This window comes from Macaca thibetana, chromosome 1, assembly GCF_024542745.1.
Source record: "Macaca thibetana thibetana isolate TM-01 chromosome 1, ASM2454274v1, whole genome shotgun sequence".
Taxonomy (NCBI): domain Eukaryota; kingdom Metazoa; phylum Chordata; class Mammalia; order Primates; family Cercopithecidae; genus Macaca; species Macaca thibetana.
The window spans coordinates 153406709-153427617 of NC_065578.1; the positions used below are offsets into that span (position 1 = coordinate 153406709).

Here is a 20909-nt window from a genome sequence, read left to right on the forward strand (position 1 = left end):
AGAGTGAGAACCTGGGACTTCCAAGATCTGCAGTATGTATTACTTATGTGATTAATGCCCCTGTATGTGATCATTCTTCATTTGGCTTCTTTATCCCACCTGGGTTCTGACACCCCAGTGCCAGACTACATGAACGCCTGGTGAATGCCTTTTTCACCCTATGTTGGGCTGCCCATGGCAGGCCCCCTTGCAGATGCCATCATCACCCCCCTTAGTTCTGATACCCTGTGCCAGATGCCACATGAATGCCCTCCTTGGCCCAGTTGGGCTCTGAAACTTCACACTAGGCCACCACTGCTGCCCCACGTGAGGATGCCATCCTCATCTCACTCAGTCTCTGATGTCCCAAATCTGCTCCGTGACACAAACCTGTCCCATCCTACTCAAGTTTGTCAATCTGTGCTGCCACCTTCCTCCCCCGTGAAGATGCCTATCTTGCTTGGTCTCTATGAGTGGCTTTTAGATTGAATTATTCAGAGCCAAGGATGCTAAAAAATGCTCGACAATGCATCAGATAGTCCCACACAATGAAGAATTGTCCCTCACCAAAGGCCAATAGTATCCTTATTAAGAAGCCCTGACACGAAGGCCTAGAAACAGAAAGGAAATATGGAGGGAAAATATGACTGTGAGTCTCCAACACAGTTTAAGGAAAGACATGAAGTCAGAAATCCAGGTACTAGCAAGCCATTTTAGCATTTGTTCATTCAAGAAGAATGTGTTGATTATTTGCCAAATTTGTTAGCTCCAGGGAATCAGAGATGAATGAACAATGTGTCTGCCTTTAAGGAGAGCACAGCCTAGTCACTGTGGGTAAAATGCTGTATTTCAACAGCTTTCAGAGGCAAGCAGTTGTAAAACATACTATTATTTTGTATACCAAGAAATAAAAAGCCTTCCAATAGATCTGTAACATGATTTTTATCCCTTAGAGTGTTTGTTTTATGTTTGTTGCTACTTAGGTTGTTTCTAGTTTTTTTTTTAGTTTGTTTTTACAGCTATAAACAATACAGTAACAACTTGGCTTACACTAGAATATGGGCACAACAGGTATCTTGCCTTTGCCTTCTTGCTCCCTGCCATAGCCCTGGCATCCGGCATAGTGCCTGACTCAGAGTTGACCCTCATGCATATTTTTTGAATAAATGAATGAATGACTATATTTGGGAAGCACTTGTTCAAGTTTGTTTATGGAATAAACTTCTCAGACATGAAGTTATGCTCTCTCTCCCCAACCATTCCTCTTGAAGTACTTAAGCAAACTTCTACTTATGGAAATCAATACAGGCAGCCCTCTGTATCCATGGGTTTTGCGTCTGTGGATTTAACCAACCATGGGTTGAAAATATTCAGGAAATAATTTTGTGTCTGTATTGAACACATACACACTTTTAAAATCTTGTCATTATTCCTTAAATAATACAATATAACAGCTATTTACATAGCATTTACATTGTATTAGGTATTATAAGTCATCTAGAGAGGATTTAAAGTATACAGGAGGATATGCCTAAGTTATATGCAGATACTATGCCATTTCATATGAGAGACTTGAGCATCCATGGATTTTGGTATCTGTGGGAGGTCCTGGAGCCAATCCATTGAAGATATTGAGAGTGTATATGATTATATTCAAAAGAAGGAAGCAGAGCAAGAAGCAAATAATTTCTGAAATGAATTTCTCATAAAAGGTTATGAAAAGAGGCACAAAGCAATGGAAAAACAACACTCCCAACAACTTATTGAAATGTTTCTATGATTATAAAAGTTACACATGCATGCATACACACACAATGAAAATTTGGAAAATGAAGAAAAATATGAAGCTAAAAATAAAAATCATTCATTGTTCTGTAGTTTAGATATAATCATGCTGGTATTTTGGAAAATGTCCTTCCAGAGATATAGATATAGCTATGGATACAGATACACATATAAATTATATATAGTACAACTAGTTGTTTTCCTACTGCCAGACATTTAGGTTACTTCCAATGTTTTGCAATTTAAAAAATCCTACAACAAATGTTTTTGTACCTAAATCTGTGACTAATTTAATAGCTATTTCCTTGATATATTATTGCACTTAGACTCGGTGAAATAAAGGAAACATTCTTTTTTTTTTTTTTTTTTGAGATGGAGTTTCACTCTGTTTTCCCCGGGCTGGAGTGCAGTGGTACGATCTCAGCTCACTGCAACCTCCGCCTCCCAGGTCAAGTGATTCTCCTGCCTCAGCCTCACAAGTAGCTGGGACTACAGGCACCCAGCACCGTGCCCAGCTAATTTTTGTATTTTTAGAAGACATGGGGTTTCGCTATCTTGGCCAGACTGGTCTCGAACGCTGACCTCGTGATCCGTCCGCCTCAGCCTCCCAAAGTGCTGGGATTACGGGCATGAACCACCAGGCCCGGCCAAAGGAAACATTCTTAAGGCTACTGGTACATATTTCCAAATTACCTTAGACAAAATGACAAATAAAGACCTAGACTTTAAAAAATACACAAAAATAAAAAACAATTAAATGAATATAAGAATCATGCATTTTCCCTACTCTGAGTACAGTTATCCCTCAGTATTCAAAGGGGGATTGGTTTCAGGATCTTCTGTGGATACCAAAATTCATAGATACTCAAGTCCCTCATATATAAAATGGTGTAGTATTTGCATATTACCTATGCACATCCTCCTGTATACTTTAAATCATCTCTAGATTACTTATAATACCTAATTCGGTGCCTACATCTTATATCATTTCTGTGAATTCAACATAGTACCCAGCATGTGGTAAACTCAAGTTTTACTTATTAGAACTCTGTTAATTTATTACCCCCATTTTATTTTGATCCACATTTGGTTGAATCCACAGATGTAGAACCCAGGCATACAGAGTGCTGGCTGTATACTGATCCTGTCCTTTTTCTTTTCTTTTTGTTATTGTTAAGAAATTCAAGTGCCAATGTTGAAGCTTAAGCACAGGATTTATACCAAGTCTAATTTGGGCACATTTATATTCTCCTTTCCTTAAGACCTAGTTTTCTATTTGTGTTTTTCCAGATAGAATGTATCTGTTGTAAGCCTTCTCAGATTCCTTGGTAAGGAGACATAAAGACACAAATGATGTAGAACCTTGCTATTTCCATCCACAAGTGCACTTGAATGAAACCTGTGGTTTAGCAGACATAAGTAACCTCGACTACCTAGCCTTTCCAGAAGAAAACACGAAGCAACAGCGATTATGGGTAGCATTGTATTATTCTCAGCCTGCACTAAATTGTCACTGTCTTCATCAGAGTCTTCCTCCCTTTCAAATCTCCCCCACTCCTTTCTTTTGGGGGCAGATGCAGAATTGAATTCCTAGAAAAATCTAGCAGATTCTGTCTCAATCCTCCCAGTGTTGCCCAAACACGATCTCTTAAAGTTAGGCAACAATGATTACATTTTATAGAACAAATTTTCTGGAATTTTTATGCCCAGGTTGCTGATTTTACTCTGATCTCCGATCTCCTTCTTGGCATTCTTATAGGCCCTATGGATGACACGTCTACATACACACATACCTCACCTCTGCATACTTCTACCCATCCCCCAACACACAGTTCAACCTTGTGTGGCCGTCGCCGCTCCCCATCCCTCATGTAAATGCTTACGTTCACATGGATAAACACTTCCACTCACCTCAGAAATCCTGGTTCCTGAAGATTATTTCTGAGGTAATTGGATTTAAGGGTAAAGAGGCATCTTTTCTTAGAAAAATGAGAACAATTGTGGCAAGGGATAAATTGCCCCTTTCCACTCTAGTTCTGAGGCCCGTTCATAATCTAGAGTTTGGGTTCCCCCTTCCCCCAATACCCCAAGGCATAGCCATACATTGAGACACTGGCCCACCTTTCAGGAAGGAGTGGGTATGCCAGAACTGAACTGAATGCGGGGATGACATTAACATCTGTATATCCTTGTCTATGCAAAACATCGCTATAGGTCTTCCAAGTCCTGTTAGTTGATATGCGTAGTTGAAAAACCTGTTTTTTTTCCCCTCTTCATAATGTTGAATTTTTGAAACAGGTTTAGACCACACAGGCAGACCTCCACTGACAAATAGGTTAAGATCCAGCAAGTGACTTCATCTGTTGGTTTGAGTTTTCCCACAAAGCACTGTCTTATGAATGTTTGCCCCTGGCTAGTCAACTCAAAGTGCCTGAAAGACTGCACACGTACATTAAAAAACAGTACGAAACAATGCTGCGAATGAGTAAAACAGAAAAGGAATACATTTGAATAAGACTATCTATATAGAGAGAACGCTGAGTTTTTAAAAAGATTTACTTGGAGAAAGGTGAATAGTTAACTGGAGACACTTTATGGAGCTTCTCAAGAGAAGTCTGAACATTCAGAAGTTTTTGACAAGGTTCTTTTATTCCTTTTGATCTATTTTCATTTTGAATATTTAAAGCAACCGAGTCCTTTATGATGTCCAAATTCACTTCAAAATATACCTTGCATTTTCCTTGATCCAGAAGGATTACTATCCCTACACATATGCTTGCCGAGTATGTTTAACATTTGTGTTATTAGTAGTTATGAGTAGTATTAGTTGTATTTGAATTACCAATAAACCCAAAAAAGAGAAATGATGAGGAAGTCAGATTTCTAAAGTTAACTTACCAAAATATAGTAGATAAAGACAAAGAAGAAACATTGAAATGGCTCTGGTGAGTTCTGAAAAAGACTTCATAGGAGGTAGTGGGCTAAGTAGATTTTGAGAGGAGAAAGGAGCAGAGGAAGACAGGGTTTGTCCATGATTCCTCTCAGGGGCATAAAGCAGGTGGAGAAATGGCCTTAGATGCTCAGTTCTAGCTGCCATGTGTGCAACTGATGACACATGCCACATTGATGGGATTCACCAAGCCCAGGAGCCCGAAAATGAAACCAACTTTACTTTTCTAATGTTGAACCTAAGATGACCTATTTTGACTAATGTCAGATAAACTTTTTTTCCAGATGTTTTCAAATGTTCTCTGCCCACTCCAGTGATGTTTTAGTCAAATTGAGGTATTAATATCTCTACTTCAGTTCGTTTCATGAATACTATATAGGTACTCTCTTTCCATTCTTTCTCCTACCCCACTGTCCCCTGCACGCACTGCCTGATGGAAGGACTTTGTTTTTTGTGATGGACCTTGCATGTGGAGGGAATGAGTCTTGTGTGTGTGTGTGTGTGTGTATGTATGTGTGTGTGTGGTTCATATGTGGGATGGCCTGGAGGGTATACTCTTTTTCTAGTCTTATGTGTTTTTTAGCATGGCTGATGTGGGAGAGATTGCTAGTTGTTTATCAATGTCAGTGTATTTTACAGAAATAGAACTCCTGATTTTTAGTTGGACACATGTTCCCTTTGAATAAAGGTAACAATTGCAGCCAGCTGTGGCAGAAGAAAAGTGTACACTTTCCAGGTGGTATCCTTATTTTTTCATTTTCTTGAGTTAGAATTCAGACATGCCAATGAGCCATTTGAACACGCAGTTGTAAACAAGCACTCTAGGACTGGTGGTTCTGAGATAGAAGGCCTCCTGGACAGCCTCATGGGACAGAACTACTGTATCTGTCCTATCCACCCTGGAATGCCTATCCAGCGTGTTTTGTGTGAGATAAATAAATTTAGATTTGCTTAAGCCATTGTAAATTCGGGTCTTTGTTACAGTAGCTGAACTTACATCCTAACTAGCAAGTGGTGGAAGGAGAGGAGGCTAATCAATGTAACAGGATGTTACACCTACAAGAAACTTGCTCAATAGGTTGCCAAGAAAAGGTCGTGAATAGTGGACAGATGTGGACTACAAGGAGGTTCCCAGAAGCAGCAATATTGTCTCTGTTAATGCTACAGAGATAACCAAGCCTTTAAGGAACATATTAGAAGTATAGCATTCCCATGTAATGCAATACCCAGAAATGCATTGTGGATAAAAACAATTCTTTATCACTGAAACTCAATAAACAACTTAATGTATTCCCTAGAAGAAATGATTAAAACTCCATCCCAGTACTGTTTGGCTGACCTTAAGATCAACTTGATGTTTAGCATCCCATATTTATAGAGTTTAGATTTTAAAGAGGAAGGATTAATGAACATGTTTACTGACTGATTAAAAGAATACATCATAAAGCAGAGAATATTCTTCAGTTGTGGCAAGACAGCAATGTGTCTGTACTTTGCAAGTTGATAGACAGGTTTCAAGGCAAAAAAGTTGGAATCTTGGCTACACAAACAATAAACACCAAAGATACTCATCCAGCTAGATTTCCCGCCTCCCATAGTTCATGGAAATTACCAAGTTTCATTCAATAAGTGTAGAAGATACAGGGAAACAGAGATTATCGGAATTTCATCATGTCCTTGGGCTCAACAGTAATTCTTAGTCCTTCTGAGCACATTTAGATCATGGGTACATTCTAGAAAGTTACATTCTTCAAAGGTGAAATACATCCTTTGCCTAGAGTCAATGTATTATTTAATCAACTGAAATCATTAAAGCCACCTACATCATGACTGATGTGAGAAGTTTGGCCAATGCCCTGGGATGGATTGGGGATGTGCCCAGCACCCTCCCACTCAGTATGCATCCGGAAGCTCTCCCTTTCTTCCAGCCCAGAGAGAATCTGTGTCTGGGGAGGGGTGGGGAGTCTGTGTTGTCTGGGAAGCACCGGGATGCATATCAATCACTCTGTTTGGTGGGTAGCACAGACACACTGCCCCTTTATCCAATCACTATGCAGGCCCTCCCTGGGCCAGAAAGGAGAACTCTTTACAACACAGATGGTACTATTAGTTTCAGTAAGAAAGTTTGTGAAGTGCTTAATAGTTTACAGAGTCCTCTAGGTTATTTGTTTTTATTTTGCCGGGAACTACACTTAGATGGCAGATTTTGATCCTGGTGTTTGCACTTTCCTTCTAACTGACTAATCAACAAAGATGTGCGGAACTTGTCTCCTGGATCTATGATAAAAACGGGCCTAGAAATGTCCCGAGCTGGGAACTCACTGGTTTTTTTACTGGTGATGGCTTCTGATACTACCACCATCCAGAACACCAGGGACCTCTCTTGATCCCACAGAGATCTTTTCATGAATATTTCCCTGGACACATTTCCTCCCTACACAGCTGGTTGTTTAAATTGATCTTTTCATGTTAACACGTTCAGATTTTGGAGAATACACCCAGCATAGGCAGGTCTGTTCATTTTTTTTTTCTCGTTATTCATTTTATTTAGCTTTAGCTTAGCCCACTTATCAGACAACTGTGTGTTGTTGAAATAGTTCACTTCTCTGTTCTACCTTCACATTACATAACTTCACCAACCTATGGTTTTTGGTTATGGAGGAAGCAAAGTCCTTTTTATCCATTGTGACTAAGTCTCTCACTTAGGACCAAGATAGGCTGTACCTCCAGCAGCCTCTTAAGTCCCTTCAACCTTGCTTTGTAGAAAACAATTCAGGCTTCCAAAGGGCACTCTGAACTACTGCTTTTTCTCTGTTACTTAAAAGAATTCTGTAGCCCATCTACCTTGACCAATCCCTCATTTTTTTATGGTGTCACTAGTTTGTAACAGTGTCTTCTTTACTCAGGATACGTGCCTCTCATTGAGTCCACAAATCATCCCCCTGCAAGTCTCTTATCAGTACATCTGCCTGTTCATGCGTATGAGTAAGCTGTTAATCAGCTTTTGTTTAATATTACTATGAACATTTCAACTTCAAGTTAATATTGTAACTAGGCCTCTCCCTTAGGACCAGAACAGGCTGTACCTCCAGCAGCCCCTCAAGTCCCTTTGACCTTCCTTTGTAGAAAACAATTCAGGCTTCCAATGGGCAATCTGAGCTGCTGCTTTTTCTCCGTTACTTGAAAGAATTTTGTAGCCCACCTACCTTGACCAATCCCTTATTACTTCTCTGCACGGAAACTGATAAAAATTTATGTCTACTTCAGAGGCTAGCATCATCCCTGGCATTTTTTTTTTTCTTTTACCTTCCACATTGGTCCCTCTCCCACTCACCAGCCAAAGAAGAGACGACAACAATGCTTCCATTGCTCTGCTTCAGCATGGGCAAGGCAGCTACAGTCAGGACCACATAACTGAGGAAGTTGACCTCCATGCTTTTGCGCACATGGTGAATATCATCATGAAAAAGATTCAAAGAAGTGTTGGTGATGTGGTTGAGAATGAGCATGTCTAGTCCTCCTGCAAGAGATGGCTATATTAAGAAATCATCTGGGGTTGACTCCTTTCCCATTCTCCTCCCAAAAGCTCTTTGGTGACCCCAAGGGCAAAGTTCAGAGGAGGAGGGAAGAGAAACAGCCTTACCCATGAGCTTTCCTGCTTGGGCAACAAATTGCTCTGCGAAGGTCATGTCTTCCATGGTGCCAGCAATGTAGTGTGCTGAGGCTGCTCCAAGTTCCAGGCAGTGGGAAACCACCTGCAGTGACAAAGCAGAAATGGCATCAGTCTTAGCTGCAGACTTTTGGGGCATAGTATCTGAAGTAATGGGGGGCTTAAATGAGAGATTGCTCACAGCCCTGTTTAGGTAAGAAATGGTAAGTATGTTTGTGTGTGTGTTGCCGAATATAACCCTCATGATCATCGTCCTCTCTCTGAAATATTTTCTGGAACATGGTGGGGTTTAAGTGAATAAATCATCACAGTGCTGGGGTTTAAGTTCATGATTTATGCTCATGGCTTCTGTGAATAGGTATTTCTGAAGGCAATATGAGTGTAGATGTTGGTTACTATGTGGGTAGCTCTAGGTTTGTGAATGTTTGTACATCTTTGGGTTTGTGAGTCTATGAGAGGGCATGTGCCTGGGAGTCTGCCTGGGTATGAGGATACGTATTCATGAGCAGGTACTGGGATTTCAGTTTTTGAAAACATCTCTATGTATCTGTAGTTCAATGTGTAAATGTGTGTGACTAGGCATGTCTGTGAGCATATATAGCTCAAGGACTCTGTTGCAGAATCTCTCTCTCTCTCTCTCTCTCTCACACACACACACACACGAATGAATATTTAAATGCATACTTTTATATTCCTGTGGGTTTTTTGGTGTTTGAATCTATATATGAGAGTACAAAATTAAGCGTGTGTGTGTGTGTGTGTGCATGTGCATCTGTATATAGATCTGTGATATGCTAGCTTCTGTGTATATGTGAGCATATATAAGAACACATCTGGGCATGTGAGGGTACATGTATCTGCGGGCATGGAACCCTCACCTTCTGTAGAGTTTCTTTTGACCTCGCTGTTACCACCACGTGGGCTCCCATCTTCGCCAGATGATAAGCCATCTCTCTTCCGATCCCTTTGCTGGCCCCTGTGACAATCACTTTCTTTCCTTGGAGCATCTCTGAGGAACCCCAGAAGGAAGTGAGGACCATACCCAAGTTGGCAGCAAAATTCCTTCTCCCTCTCTGGATATAGGCAGGCTTATCTCAATTTGTAACTTAAAGGTTATGAGCCCAGATCAGTTTGTCACAAACTCTGTAAATCACTGTGGGAACAGGCCACGTCTTTCATAAACATGCTCTGAAGTGGGAGGTTTGGGCTGACAGCCTCCCTACTGTCATTTCTAAAAACCTCCATGGAAAGAGATCATAGGATGAGGCCAGAAAAGTCATACATGGTTCAGCTAAAATGCTGGAGTTCCAGACATTTCTGGACTCTTTCAATTTTGCTCAATTGTAAGTATATTTAACAAGGAATCAAAACACATGTGTTCATAGAAATTCCAGGGATTTTCCCTCACTTCTATGTAGTCATCATCTCCAGAGATTTTTTTTTTCTTTGCCTCCCACTTATCAGTCTCTTCATAGAGCCCAATTAGCTGGCTGAGTTGTGAATTTGGGTATTACTCTCATTTTTGTAGAATATTTGAAATTGCTTTCCATTAAGGGTGCCAAATAAAGCATGGCCTATTTGGCAAGATTTTGGCTACACGATTACCCTCCCTACACATTCCCCCCTGCCCACAGCCTGTAGCTGGAGGACACAAAAGTACTGTTTTACCTCAGGGTTCCCTCATTTTCACCAACTTTGAGGATCAAGAACCATCTTGGTCCTCAGGAACACTAAGCACCCCTGTGTTTTTAAAACCTATTCCTCCAAAGTGAGACACATGGGTACTTACCTGGTCTGAATTCCTCATATGCAGAATAGTAGTAGTAGGCCATGAAGAGCCCCAGAATGGGGAGGAGATATTTTTTCATAAAAGCCATCCGACAGGGAGCTGGCCTGAAGACTCCTGTAGGACACACAGAGAGAACCTACAGAGCTTTCTACAACCTCCTAAGCAGGCAGCAGCCTCTGAATTGTGACATCAGGGACGGGGGAGGCTGGAGTAGTCTCAGGCAGTGCTAGCCAATTTCCCTGTCAGAGCAGCGATTGGCTTTGGGTGGGATCCCATTCGTCCCTGGCAGCCTGTGTGGTGGATTTCATAATGGACAATGTTTACTCCATTTCATTGAGCAAGAGGAGACTTCCAGATGGCCAAGCTCATGACTGTACAGGACTGGATTCCTGAGCATCCCTACCCAAGTCCATCTTACTCTTAACACCATTTACGCCAGGGATCAATGATCTTTCAAAAGTGATTTGTCAAAGACAGAGAGGGAGGAGTGCATGTAGGGCTTCTGGGGGGAAATGTGAGTAATAGTAAAGAGAGCCAAACTCAAGCCAAATCTCACTTTCAGTCCCCCTACTCCCCCACCCAGTCGGAAGCAATTAAAAATAACAGCACAAAACAGCAAAATAAGCTTAAGAAAAAAAATGTGCACATTTTGGGAAAAAATAATGAAAGCAAACAAGCTCTATAAGCCCCACACTCAAGTTCAATGAAAAAGTATTACAACATCAAAGGAGAAATTGCAAGCCAGCCAGAACCCAGATGGCGGGAAATCCAAGACTGGTTCCAGACTCTAAGGCAAGTGCAATGGATCGTACACTTATTACTTTAACAGAGAACAAAGAAGAAATAATGAGTGACAAAAAAGGCACTAAACTATTAAACTGGGTCTTGTAAATTCTGTAGAGGAACAGGAAGCATGGAGAAGATGCTAGAAAGAGGCGACCTGATATAGAAGAAAAAAGAACTAGCATTAGGCAAGTGAAACTAGCTGGGGACGCCCACACCAGCTAAAAATAGATCTAGTAACAGTAAAAGGATGAGGGTGGTGAGAAACCCCTAGCAACTTAGAATTTATTATCAGGGAATATAAAAATAACCACCTCAGTATGTCCGTAGCATGAATTCATGAAGGAACAATCCTCAAAGAATTTAAGCTGTATCATTGTTAAGTTTTTCAACTCAAAACCAACCAATCAAATCATGGAAATTACCCCATCACAATGCAATCCTGCGTTCTGTAAGTTATCAGTAGAGCAGGGAAAAAATTTAAATGTGATAATAAGTATCAGTGCTTTGGAGGAGGGATAGGAGTTGGGAGTAGTGGGGGACAGAATTTACACAAGGTTAAGGGAAATTAAGTTATGATTCCAAGTGCAGTATCTGGAAACACTCATCAAATTTTCACTTTAGAGTAAGAAAAAATAATTTAAGACCCAGAGGAGATGAAACAATTTGTCAACAAAGGCTCACAGCTGTGAGGGTCACTTGTAGAAAACAATGGAGATTTGAGAACAGTTGAGGGCTAGACAGAGCTCGAGGTCTATGAAGGACAAAAAGAGAAAAAAGATAAAATTCAAGTAAAAATTAGATTACATGCCTTTAGAACTGTAAGATACATTTGTATAATTTTATAAAGATATGCATGATAGCAAGATATATTACAGACTAGACTCCGTTTTCATCCCTAGAGGAAAGGAAGTGCCAGCCAGAACCCAGATAAGGTTTATTTTCTTAATCCTATACTATTAATAGTAAAATTGTAGGAAACAATGAAAAGTTATTTTGAAATATGATGATGCTGACATGATAGAAAGATGGGCAGACTGGGGACCTTTATTGTCTGACATAAAAAAGAAATAATGAATTTTAAAGTCCATTAAGAAAACATAAATTTAAAGAAAGCAAAAATAACAATGAGTAAGATAAACTGCAGAGTAATAGAAAACAAAGCAAATGCATTAACAATTGCTGATTGTTGGCTCCATTAAAAAATGAAGTCCAACATTGTGTGGCCTCAAAAGACACATTTAAACCCAAAGACACAAACAGATTAATAATTAGATGACCTAATAGCTACGATGCTAGAAAATAAGGATATGTCAAAAGCATCCAATAAAGTGATTTTCATGGGATTAGATAAAATAATTGCTATATAAAATGCATTAATGAGAAACAAGCACACTGTGTAATGGTAGTTGATGCATAAATCTTAGCAGTTCTCAAATTTTTGGTCTCAGGACCCTTGTATACTCTTAATAATTTCCAAGGACCTCAAAGAACTTTTGCCTGTGCAGGTTTTACCTATTGATATTGCTATTGCAGTTGATGCATTAGAAATTAAGACTGAGGATTTTTTTCTAAAACTCAAGAATACATAAGTATACATTCTATTAGCAGTCAGGGCAGTGGCATTAGCATACATCCCGTAGCCTCTGGAAAAGTAAGGTAATGTCTTAGTGTAATTATGAAAATAGTTTTGACCTTTCAACCCTTCAAGAGGGTCTCAGAGACCCATGGGGACCACACTTTAACCATATTATATAATAAACATCTAATCCACTTTGTGTCCATATTTACACGACTGGTTCTCTCATTAGCTTGTAAACTCCTGGAGGACATGGATTATGTCTTTTTCATCTTTGTCTCTTTCCATTTCCCACTAGCCTTGCTTCAAAATAGGCATTCAATAAACTTGCTGTTTCAGTGTTTTTGAGATACTGCAGCAATAAGAAAATTGCTGTCTTCCTGGAGCCTGGTTTAATCTGGGGAAATCACTGGGATTCAGCATTCTGGTCAGAACAGATCAATCCCATCCCCCAAATCTTCTTTCTGGGGTTCTCAACAAAGTTTTAAAAAATAATAAAGACAAAATGAAATACAACTGTTTTCGGCTAGCATTTGTTTCAAGTCAAGTATTCCCTGATTGCATTAAAGTTCCATAGCAAAAGGGCGAACTGTTCACTCCACTCCTTGCGCCCTCCTTTGTAATGCACTGACCATTCACATTCCAGAGCAGGCTTTCACCGGATACCTGGAGCCCACTTGCACAGAATGGGCTTTTCACTGCTGGAGGTGAGTATTAGAGCCCAGCCAGGAATTCTCTCTGATTTGATCATTCCCACCGGAATAAATGGAATCAAGCACAAGCAACAGAGTGAAAAGTGCATAGGGGCTGAATGAACAAGAATGGGACTATGAAGGATGGGCCAGATCTGGGGAGACTGATAGGAGATGGCAAAAATGTGAGGAGGGGCGGCCAGAGGGGAAGTTCCTTGCATTTGGCATAAAACGTAGATCATGAAAGAAACACCTGCCATTTAGAAGGGGGCAGCTGTAGTGCTTTTTCATGACTGTTTGGTAGCTTTGTTAAGCAAGTGGTCTCTTTTGTAAATGAATCTTTTTGGGCAAACCTGAGTAAAAAGTAGGTGAACACTGTGTTCAGAGGTTCTGCCTTTCCTGGGAGAATAACACTGCAACGTTGAAACAGGAGAGGATCTTAACATTAAATGAGAATTGATAGGGTTTGGCTGTGTCCCCACCCAAATCTCAACTTGAATTGTATCTCCCACAATTTCCACATGTTGTGAGAGGGACCCAGGGGGAGGTAATTGAATCATGGGGGCTGGTCTTTCCCGTGCTTTTCTCGTGATAGTGAATAAGTCTCACAAGAGCTGATGGCTTTATCAGGTGTTTCCACTTTTGCTTCTTCCTCATTTTTCTCTTGCCACTGCCATGTAAGAAGTGCCTTTTACCTCCTTCCATGATTCTGAGGCCTCCCCAGCCATGTGGAACTGTAAGTCCAATTAAACCTCTCTTTGTTCCCAGGTTCAGGTATGTCTTTATCAGCAGTGTTAAAATGAACTAATATAGTAAATTGGTACCAGTAGTGTGGGCTGTTGCTGAAAAGATATCTGAAAATGTGGAAGTGACTTTGGAACTGGGTAACAGGCAGAGGTTGGAACAGTTTGGAGGGCTCAGAAGAAGATAGAAAAATGTGGGAAAGTTTAGAACCTCCTAGAGGCTTGTTGAATGGCTTTGACAAAAATGCTGATAGTGATATCAACAATAAGGTCCAGACTGAGGTAATCTCAGATGGAGATGAGGAACTTGTTGGGAACTGGAGCAAAGGTAACTGTTATTAAGTGTTAGCAACAAGACTGGTGACATTTTGCCCCTGCCCTAGAGATTTGTGGAACTTTGAAATTGAGAGAGGTTTTTTAGGGTATCTGGCAGAAGAAATTTCTAAGCAGCAAAGCATTCAAGAGGTGACTTGGGTGCTGTTAAAAGCATTCCATGTTAAAAGGGAAACAGAGCATAAAAGTTCAGAAAATTGGCAGCCTGATGATATAAAAAAGAAAAACACATTGTTTGAGGAGAAATTCAAGCCAGCCACAGAAATTTGCATACGTAGCAAGGAGCCAAATATTAATCCCCAATACCATGAGGAAAATGTCTCCAGGCCATGTCAGAGACCTTCACAGCAGCCCCTCCTATCACAGGACCAGAGGCCCAGGAGGAAAAAGTGGTTTCATTGGCCGGGCCCAGGGTCCCTGTGCTATGTGCAGGCTAGGGACTTGGTGCCCTGCATACCAGCTGAAAGGAGCCTGAAAGGAGCTGAAAGTGGCTGAAAGGAGCTAGCCTAGAGCTCAGGCTTTCACTTCAGAGGGTGGAAACCCCAAGTCTTGGAAGCTTCTACATGGTGTTGAGCCTTCCACCTGGTGCACAGAAATCAAGAATTGAGGTTTGGGAACCTCTCCCTAGGTTTCAGAAAGTACGGAAATGCCAGGATTCCCAAGCAAAAGTTTGCTGCAGGGGCAGGGCTCTTATGGAAAACCTCTGCTAGGGCAATGTGGAAGGGAAATGTGGGGTTGGAGACCCGACAGTGTCCCTACTGGGGCACTGCCTAGTGGAGCTGTGAGAAGAAGGCCAGCATCATCCAGACCCTAGAATGGTAGATCCACTGGCAGTTTGTGCCATCTGCCTGGAAAGCCGCAGGCACTCAATACCAGCCCATGAAAGCAGCCAGGAGGGAGGCTGTACCCTGCAAAACCACACGTTTTGCATCAGTGTGACCTGGAGTCAAAGGAGATCATTTTGGAGCTTTAAAATTTGACTACCACTTTGGATTTTAGACTTGCATGGGCCCTGTAACCCCTTTGTTCTGGCCAATTTCTGCCATTTGGAATGGCTGTATTTACCCAACACCAGTACCCCTATTGTATCTAGGAAGTAACTAGCTTGCTTTTGATTTTACAGGCTGATAGGCAGAAGGGACTTGCCTTGTCTCAGATTAGACTTTTGGACTGTGGGCTTTTGGGTTAATGCTGAAATGAGTTAAAACTTTGGGGGACTGTTGGGAAGGCATGATTGGTTTTGAAATGTGAGGACATGAGATTTGGAGGGGCCAGGGGCGGAATGATATGGTTTGACTGTGTCCTCACCCAAATCTCAACTTGAATTGTATCTCCCAGAATTCCCATGTGTTGGGGGAGGTATCCAGCGGAGGTAATTGAATCATGGGGGCCGGTCTTTCCCCTGCTGTTCTTGTGATCTGATGGGTTTATCAGAGGTTTCTGCTTTTGTTTGCTTCTCATTTTTCTCTTATTGCTGCCATGTAAAAAGTGCCTTTCACTCACTGCCATGATTCTGAGGCCTCCCCAGTCAAGTGGATCTGTAATCCAGCTAAACCTCTTTTTGTTTCTAGTTTCAGGTATGTCTTTATTAGCAGTGTGAAAACAAGCTAATACAATAATGCATAAAATTCTCCCTTTCTTGCCACTCCCAACCCCATTCTCACCCCAGTTCCTCAGGTCTGATTTGAGGAACTCGTAGCTGCCAAGATCTTTTCCTCGCTATAGAAAGAACTATCATTTCATGCGATTTTATCCAATAATAGACTTCCTCCTCCTTCCCTTCCTCCTGTTCTCCTCCCTCATGTGTATGTCTAACGAGGGGAGAAGTTCTCATTTGTCAATCTTTCATGTCAATCTCAATGGACAGATTTATTCTATTTTTTACCTAATGGAATCTTGGATCTGGGAGAATGAAGTAGGCATAAGGTAAATTCCCCTCTGTGTGCTTTCCCGTTCCTGCCTGGCACATGTAGCTTGTGATAGGGGACTGAGGGGGTAGAATACCTGGAATCTATTTGCCTTGGAGAGCCAAGGGCCTTCTAGGAAAGAAGAGACCCTCACGAGGTCACGAGCATGGTCTGATCCCTGCCCCCCATGGAGATGGAGGTGCAAACAGTTCTTTTTATAATTAAAAAAAAATTCTGTTGTTTTTATGTTTTAAGGGCATGATCTAAGTAGACAGTTCTAAGCATGTTGTAGTTGTAGTTTTTCAGGTTTTCCCTCTTGCCTAGCTCCTGTGGATTTACACCTGAGCATAAAAGAGAGAGGGGGCCATGTAATAACTAAATAAAGTTATTCAATGAAAGGTTTGTTGAAACACTGGCAGCATGGGGAGCAGTGGAAGAGCCCCGCACAGCTGAGAGGACTGACCTCAGCATGGCCACCACAGGGCTTTGGCCCATCTTGTGTTTTTTCTTGGTTGGTCAGCTCAACTTTCAGGAAGCACACTAGGGTGACACCACAGCCCCAGCCAGGTGGGCATGTCAAGGTTCCAGGGATGTCAGCATTAGAAGGAAGTCACTTGCCCCTGGTGGGACATAGGGTTGCTAGATTTAGCAAATAGAAATACAGAATGTCCAGTTGAATCTGAATTTCAGATAAATGACATAGTTATTTTAAGGATGCCTGCCTATCTATCTATCTGTCTGTCTGTCTGTCTGTCTATCTATCTATCTATCTATCTATCTATCTATCTATCTATCTATCTATCTTATCTACCTATCCTCTATCTAAGCTGTCTACCTGTCAAGATGAGATAAACTATTGAAAGAAATATACCTAAACTACTGAAGGGAAGATGTCTTGAAAGGAACATACTTATACTAAAACATGATTCAATCTAGGTTTGGTGGCTCTTGCCTGTAATCCCCGTCACTGGGGAGGCCAAAGAGAGGATCTCTTGCGGCCAGGAGTTTGAGACCAGCTTGGGAAACATAGCAAGACTCTCATCTCAAGGAAAAAACAAAACCATTAATCATTCATTGTTTATCTGAAATTTGGATTTAACTGGGTGTCCTGTGTTTAATTTGAAAAGCTTAGAAGTGGCACTGGGCTTTGAGAACCTGAGAAATGGTCTTAGGTGTGGACAAAACATTCTGGACCATGGCTACTGATAGCCATCTGGTCCACCTTTACCAAAGTGGAGCCCAGTATCCTGGCCACAAACAGCCCCAAAAGGCCCTAAGTAGCAAAAGAGGTATATACCACATGGTAGCTGGGTGGAGGAATCATCTACTAACATTTATTTAGTTAGGTATTTACTGTTGGTCAGATAGTATGAATAAGAACACCAGTGAAATGCTATCCATGCTCTAGAAGAAGATGATGTGGAAATAAATGAAATGTGTAAGATGTTACCAGTGCACTAATGGAAGTCTACAGTAGGGGCATAAGGAAGGGAGTAGCCTATTCTACATGTGGGATGGGCAAGCAGGAGCTGCTTCCAGAAAGTTGTTTGTTTTGATCCACGTTGAAATATGAGCAGGAATGCTCCAGGAAATGAAGAATGATAACAGCATTGAGTTGGGTTCAGTAGTGTGTGGGGAGAGGGGCGGGCTAGTTTGTAGAACATTCTTTGCATAGGAAGCTGTGTGGGAAAATAGAGGTGTGAAAGAGAAAGGCATGTTTGGGAAACTATGAAAAGTTCCATATGGCTGGATAACTGAATTTTACAAGGTGGGGTTACACAGGAAGAAGGCTGGAGAAGCAAGCAGAGGCACATCTTTGAGGGCCATGAGTGCCCACTGTTGGAGTCTGTAGTTCTGGCCATTTGTTCTCAAGTCATGAAGCCTTTGCCTTCTGTGGCCTCTTCATCCTCACCCCAGAACTCTATCCACTGGCTCTTTGTATCTCCTCATTGCCTTATGCAAAAAATTCTGAATCTTCTACACTCTTTCAGCTCCTCAATCCAGCCTCACGCCCTCCATCAACACTTCACTCTCCCTGCCAGGCTGCGCTGGGATGGCCTTGACCCTGAGGACTTGCAACCCCTGGAGCTATGCCCAGCAATGTTATTGGGCTCCCCCATAACCAGCTGGATTTTTCTACCATGCTTTTTTTTCTCTTTGATCCTTCTCATTAAGCATCACTTGCCATTTTAACCTCCCCAGACATCTTCCCTTGGCTTCTGTCAATCATAGTCACTGGGCTTTTCTTCCTATTTCTCTCACTGCTTCTCAGTTTTCTTTATAGGCTTATCTTTCCTTCTGGATTCCTTGAATGTTGGAGTTGGCCTTCATTCTGTTCTCATTTTTTTTTCTATATTCCCTGCATGATTTCCTTCTCTCTCATGGTTATAATTACAACCTTTGTGTTGATGGATGAGTCTTAAAAGTCTCTATTTCCTGTGGAATTTCTCCTAAGCTTCAGGTAATATAACCACCTGCTTACCCAAACCGCTCTCCTTCTGAGGGCCTCCTAAATATCTCAAATTCATCATGCTGAAACTGACATGATTATTTCTTTAACGGCTTTATTGCAGTGCAATTTATATACTAGAAAATTATCTCATTTTAAGTGTACAATTCAATGATTTTGAATAAATTTGCGGAGTTGAGAAATCATCACTGCAATCTAATTTTAGAACATTTCCATCACCCAAAAAGATTTCTCTTGCCCATTTACAGTCACTCCCTGTTTCCACCCCCAGCCCCAGGCAACCAGTAATTTAATTTCCATGTATAGACTTGCCTGCCCTGGACATTTTGTATTAGTATAACTATACAACATGTGATCTTTTATCTGACTTCTTTCACTTAACATGTTTTTGAGATTCTTCCATATTGTAACATGTGTCATTTATTGACAAATCATAGTCCATTGTATGGATATACCACATTTTGTTGATCCATTCACCAGTTCACAGACATTTGGAATTTTCCCCTTTTTTGCTATTATGGACAGTGCTGCAATGAACATTAGTATGAAATTTTTTTTGTGGACATATGCTTTTATTTCTCTTGGGTATATGCCCAAGAGTGGCATTGCTGGGTCATATGGTAAATTTATGTTTAACTTTTTTTTTTTTTTTTTTTGAGACTGAGTCTTGCTCTGTGGCCAGGCTGGAGTGCAGTGGCGTGATCTTGGCTCACTGCAACCTCCGCCTCCCGGGTTCAAGCAATTCTCCTGCCTCAGCCTCCTGAGTAGCTAGGACTACAGGGGGCACCACCAAGCCTAGCTGATTTTTGTATTTTTAATAGAGACAGGGTTTCACTACGTTGGCCAGGATGGTCTTGATCTCTTGACCTCATGATCTGCCTGCCTCAGCCTCCCAAAGTGCTGGGATTACAGGTGTGAGCCACCGCACCTGGCCATGTTTAACTTTTTAAGAAACTGCCAAACTGTTCTCCAATGACTTTATTTTTAATCACCATTTCCCATTGATCTCTATTTCAATCAATGGCTTCACCATCCATCTAATTAGTAATCCAGAAACTTAGGAGTTCTTTACTCCTTCCTCTCCATATTCCATTAATCACCAAGTACAGTCGATTCTACTCCTAAGTATCTCTAGAACCATCTCCAAATCTTCACCCTTTGTGACCATCTGTGTTAGTCCATTTTCACACTGCTATAAAGAAAAACCTGAGACTGGGTAATTTATTAAAAAAAAAAAAAAGTTTAATTGACTCACAGTTCTGCATGGCCAGGGAGGCTTCAGGAAACTTACAATTATGGTGAAAGGCTAAGGGGAAGCAAGGCACATCTTACATGGTGACAGGTGAGAGAGGTGGGGGGGGGGGGCGGTGGGGGGGACTGCCAAATACTTTAAAACCATCAGATCTCATGAGAACTCACTATCATGAGAACAGATGAGATTATGGGGGAACCCCCATAATCCAGTCACCTCCCACCAGGTCCTTCCCTCCTGGACACCTGGGGATTACAATTTGAGATGAGATTTGGGTGGGGACACAGAGCCAGACCATATCCTAACTCAGGCCACCACTGTTTTCTGCTTTAGTGACCTCCTCACATTTCTCTGGCCACCTCACCTTCCCCAATCTATTAATTTTTAAAACAAGCTTGTGAAATATTTGGCACTCACAAAAGAATATAGGAAAACATGAATAATATATAAAGCATAAGTGTGAAACAAAAGCCTCGTGGCTCACCATCCAACTTAAGACATGAACATCCCTGCACTGTAAAGTTCCCCGTGGGCTCTAATCCATCCAATTCTTCACACCACAACTGATCAGCACATTTCTCTGCTTTGGAAGATTCAATGGCTCCCTATTGTCTTTAAGATAAAGTCCAAAGTACCTACTGTAGTTTTACAAGTTCTTCATAATTTTTGAAATTCTTCCCCAGGAACCTCCCCTTGCCCCAACTCCTTGTCATTCAGGTACTGCTCTTCAAAGTCACACCTTCAGGGAATGCTGGGGACCAGAGAAGATGCTCTCTGAACCCTAGGCATTTTCTCTCATTGCACTCATCACTTTTTACTCCTAGCTGTTCACTGTCTGCCTTTCCCATCAGATAGTTCTGGGAAGGCAGTGACCATTTCCACTTTGCTTGCCCCTACATCTCCAGTGTTAGCACGGTGTTTGGCACAGGGTAGTTGCTCAGTAAGCATTTTTTGAGTGTTCAGTGGATGAACTGATT

General features: G+C 41.4%; 1 protein-coding gene across 2 annotated transcripts in view; it reads right to left on the reverse strand.

The window, feature by feature from the left end:
* The window catches only part of HSD11B1 (hydroxysteroid 11-beta dehydrogenase 1), a 949596-nt gene that overhangs the window by 19957 nt on the left and 908730 nt on the right, over window positions 1-20909 (reverse strand). For both annotated transcript variants that reach the window (XM_050781468.1, XM_050781458.1), the window contains 4 exons: window positions 10174-10287; window positions 9263-9393; window positions 8358-8469; window positions 8049-8234 (listed from right to left, as the gene is read on the reverse strand). In XM_050781468.1, the coding sequence (XP_050637425.1) occupies window positions 8049-8234; window positions 8358-8469; window positions 9263-9393; window positions 10174-10261 (517 nt within the window). In that variant the 5' untranslated portion in view covers window positions 10262-10287. The remainder of the gene's footprint in view (window positions 1-8048; window positions 8235-8357; window positions 8470-9262; window positions 9394-10173; window positions 10288-20909) is intronic.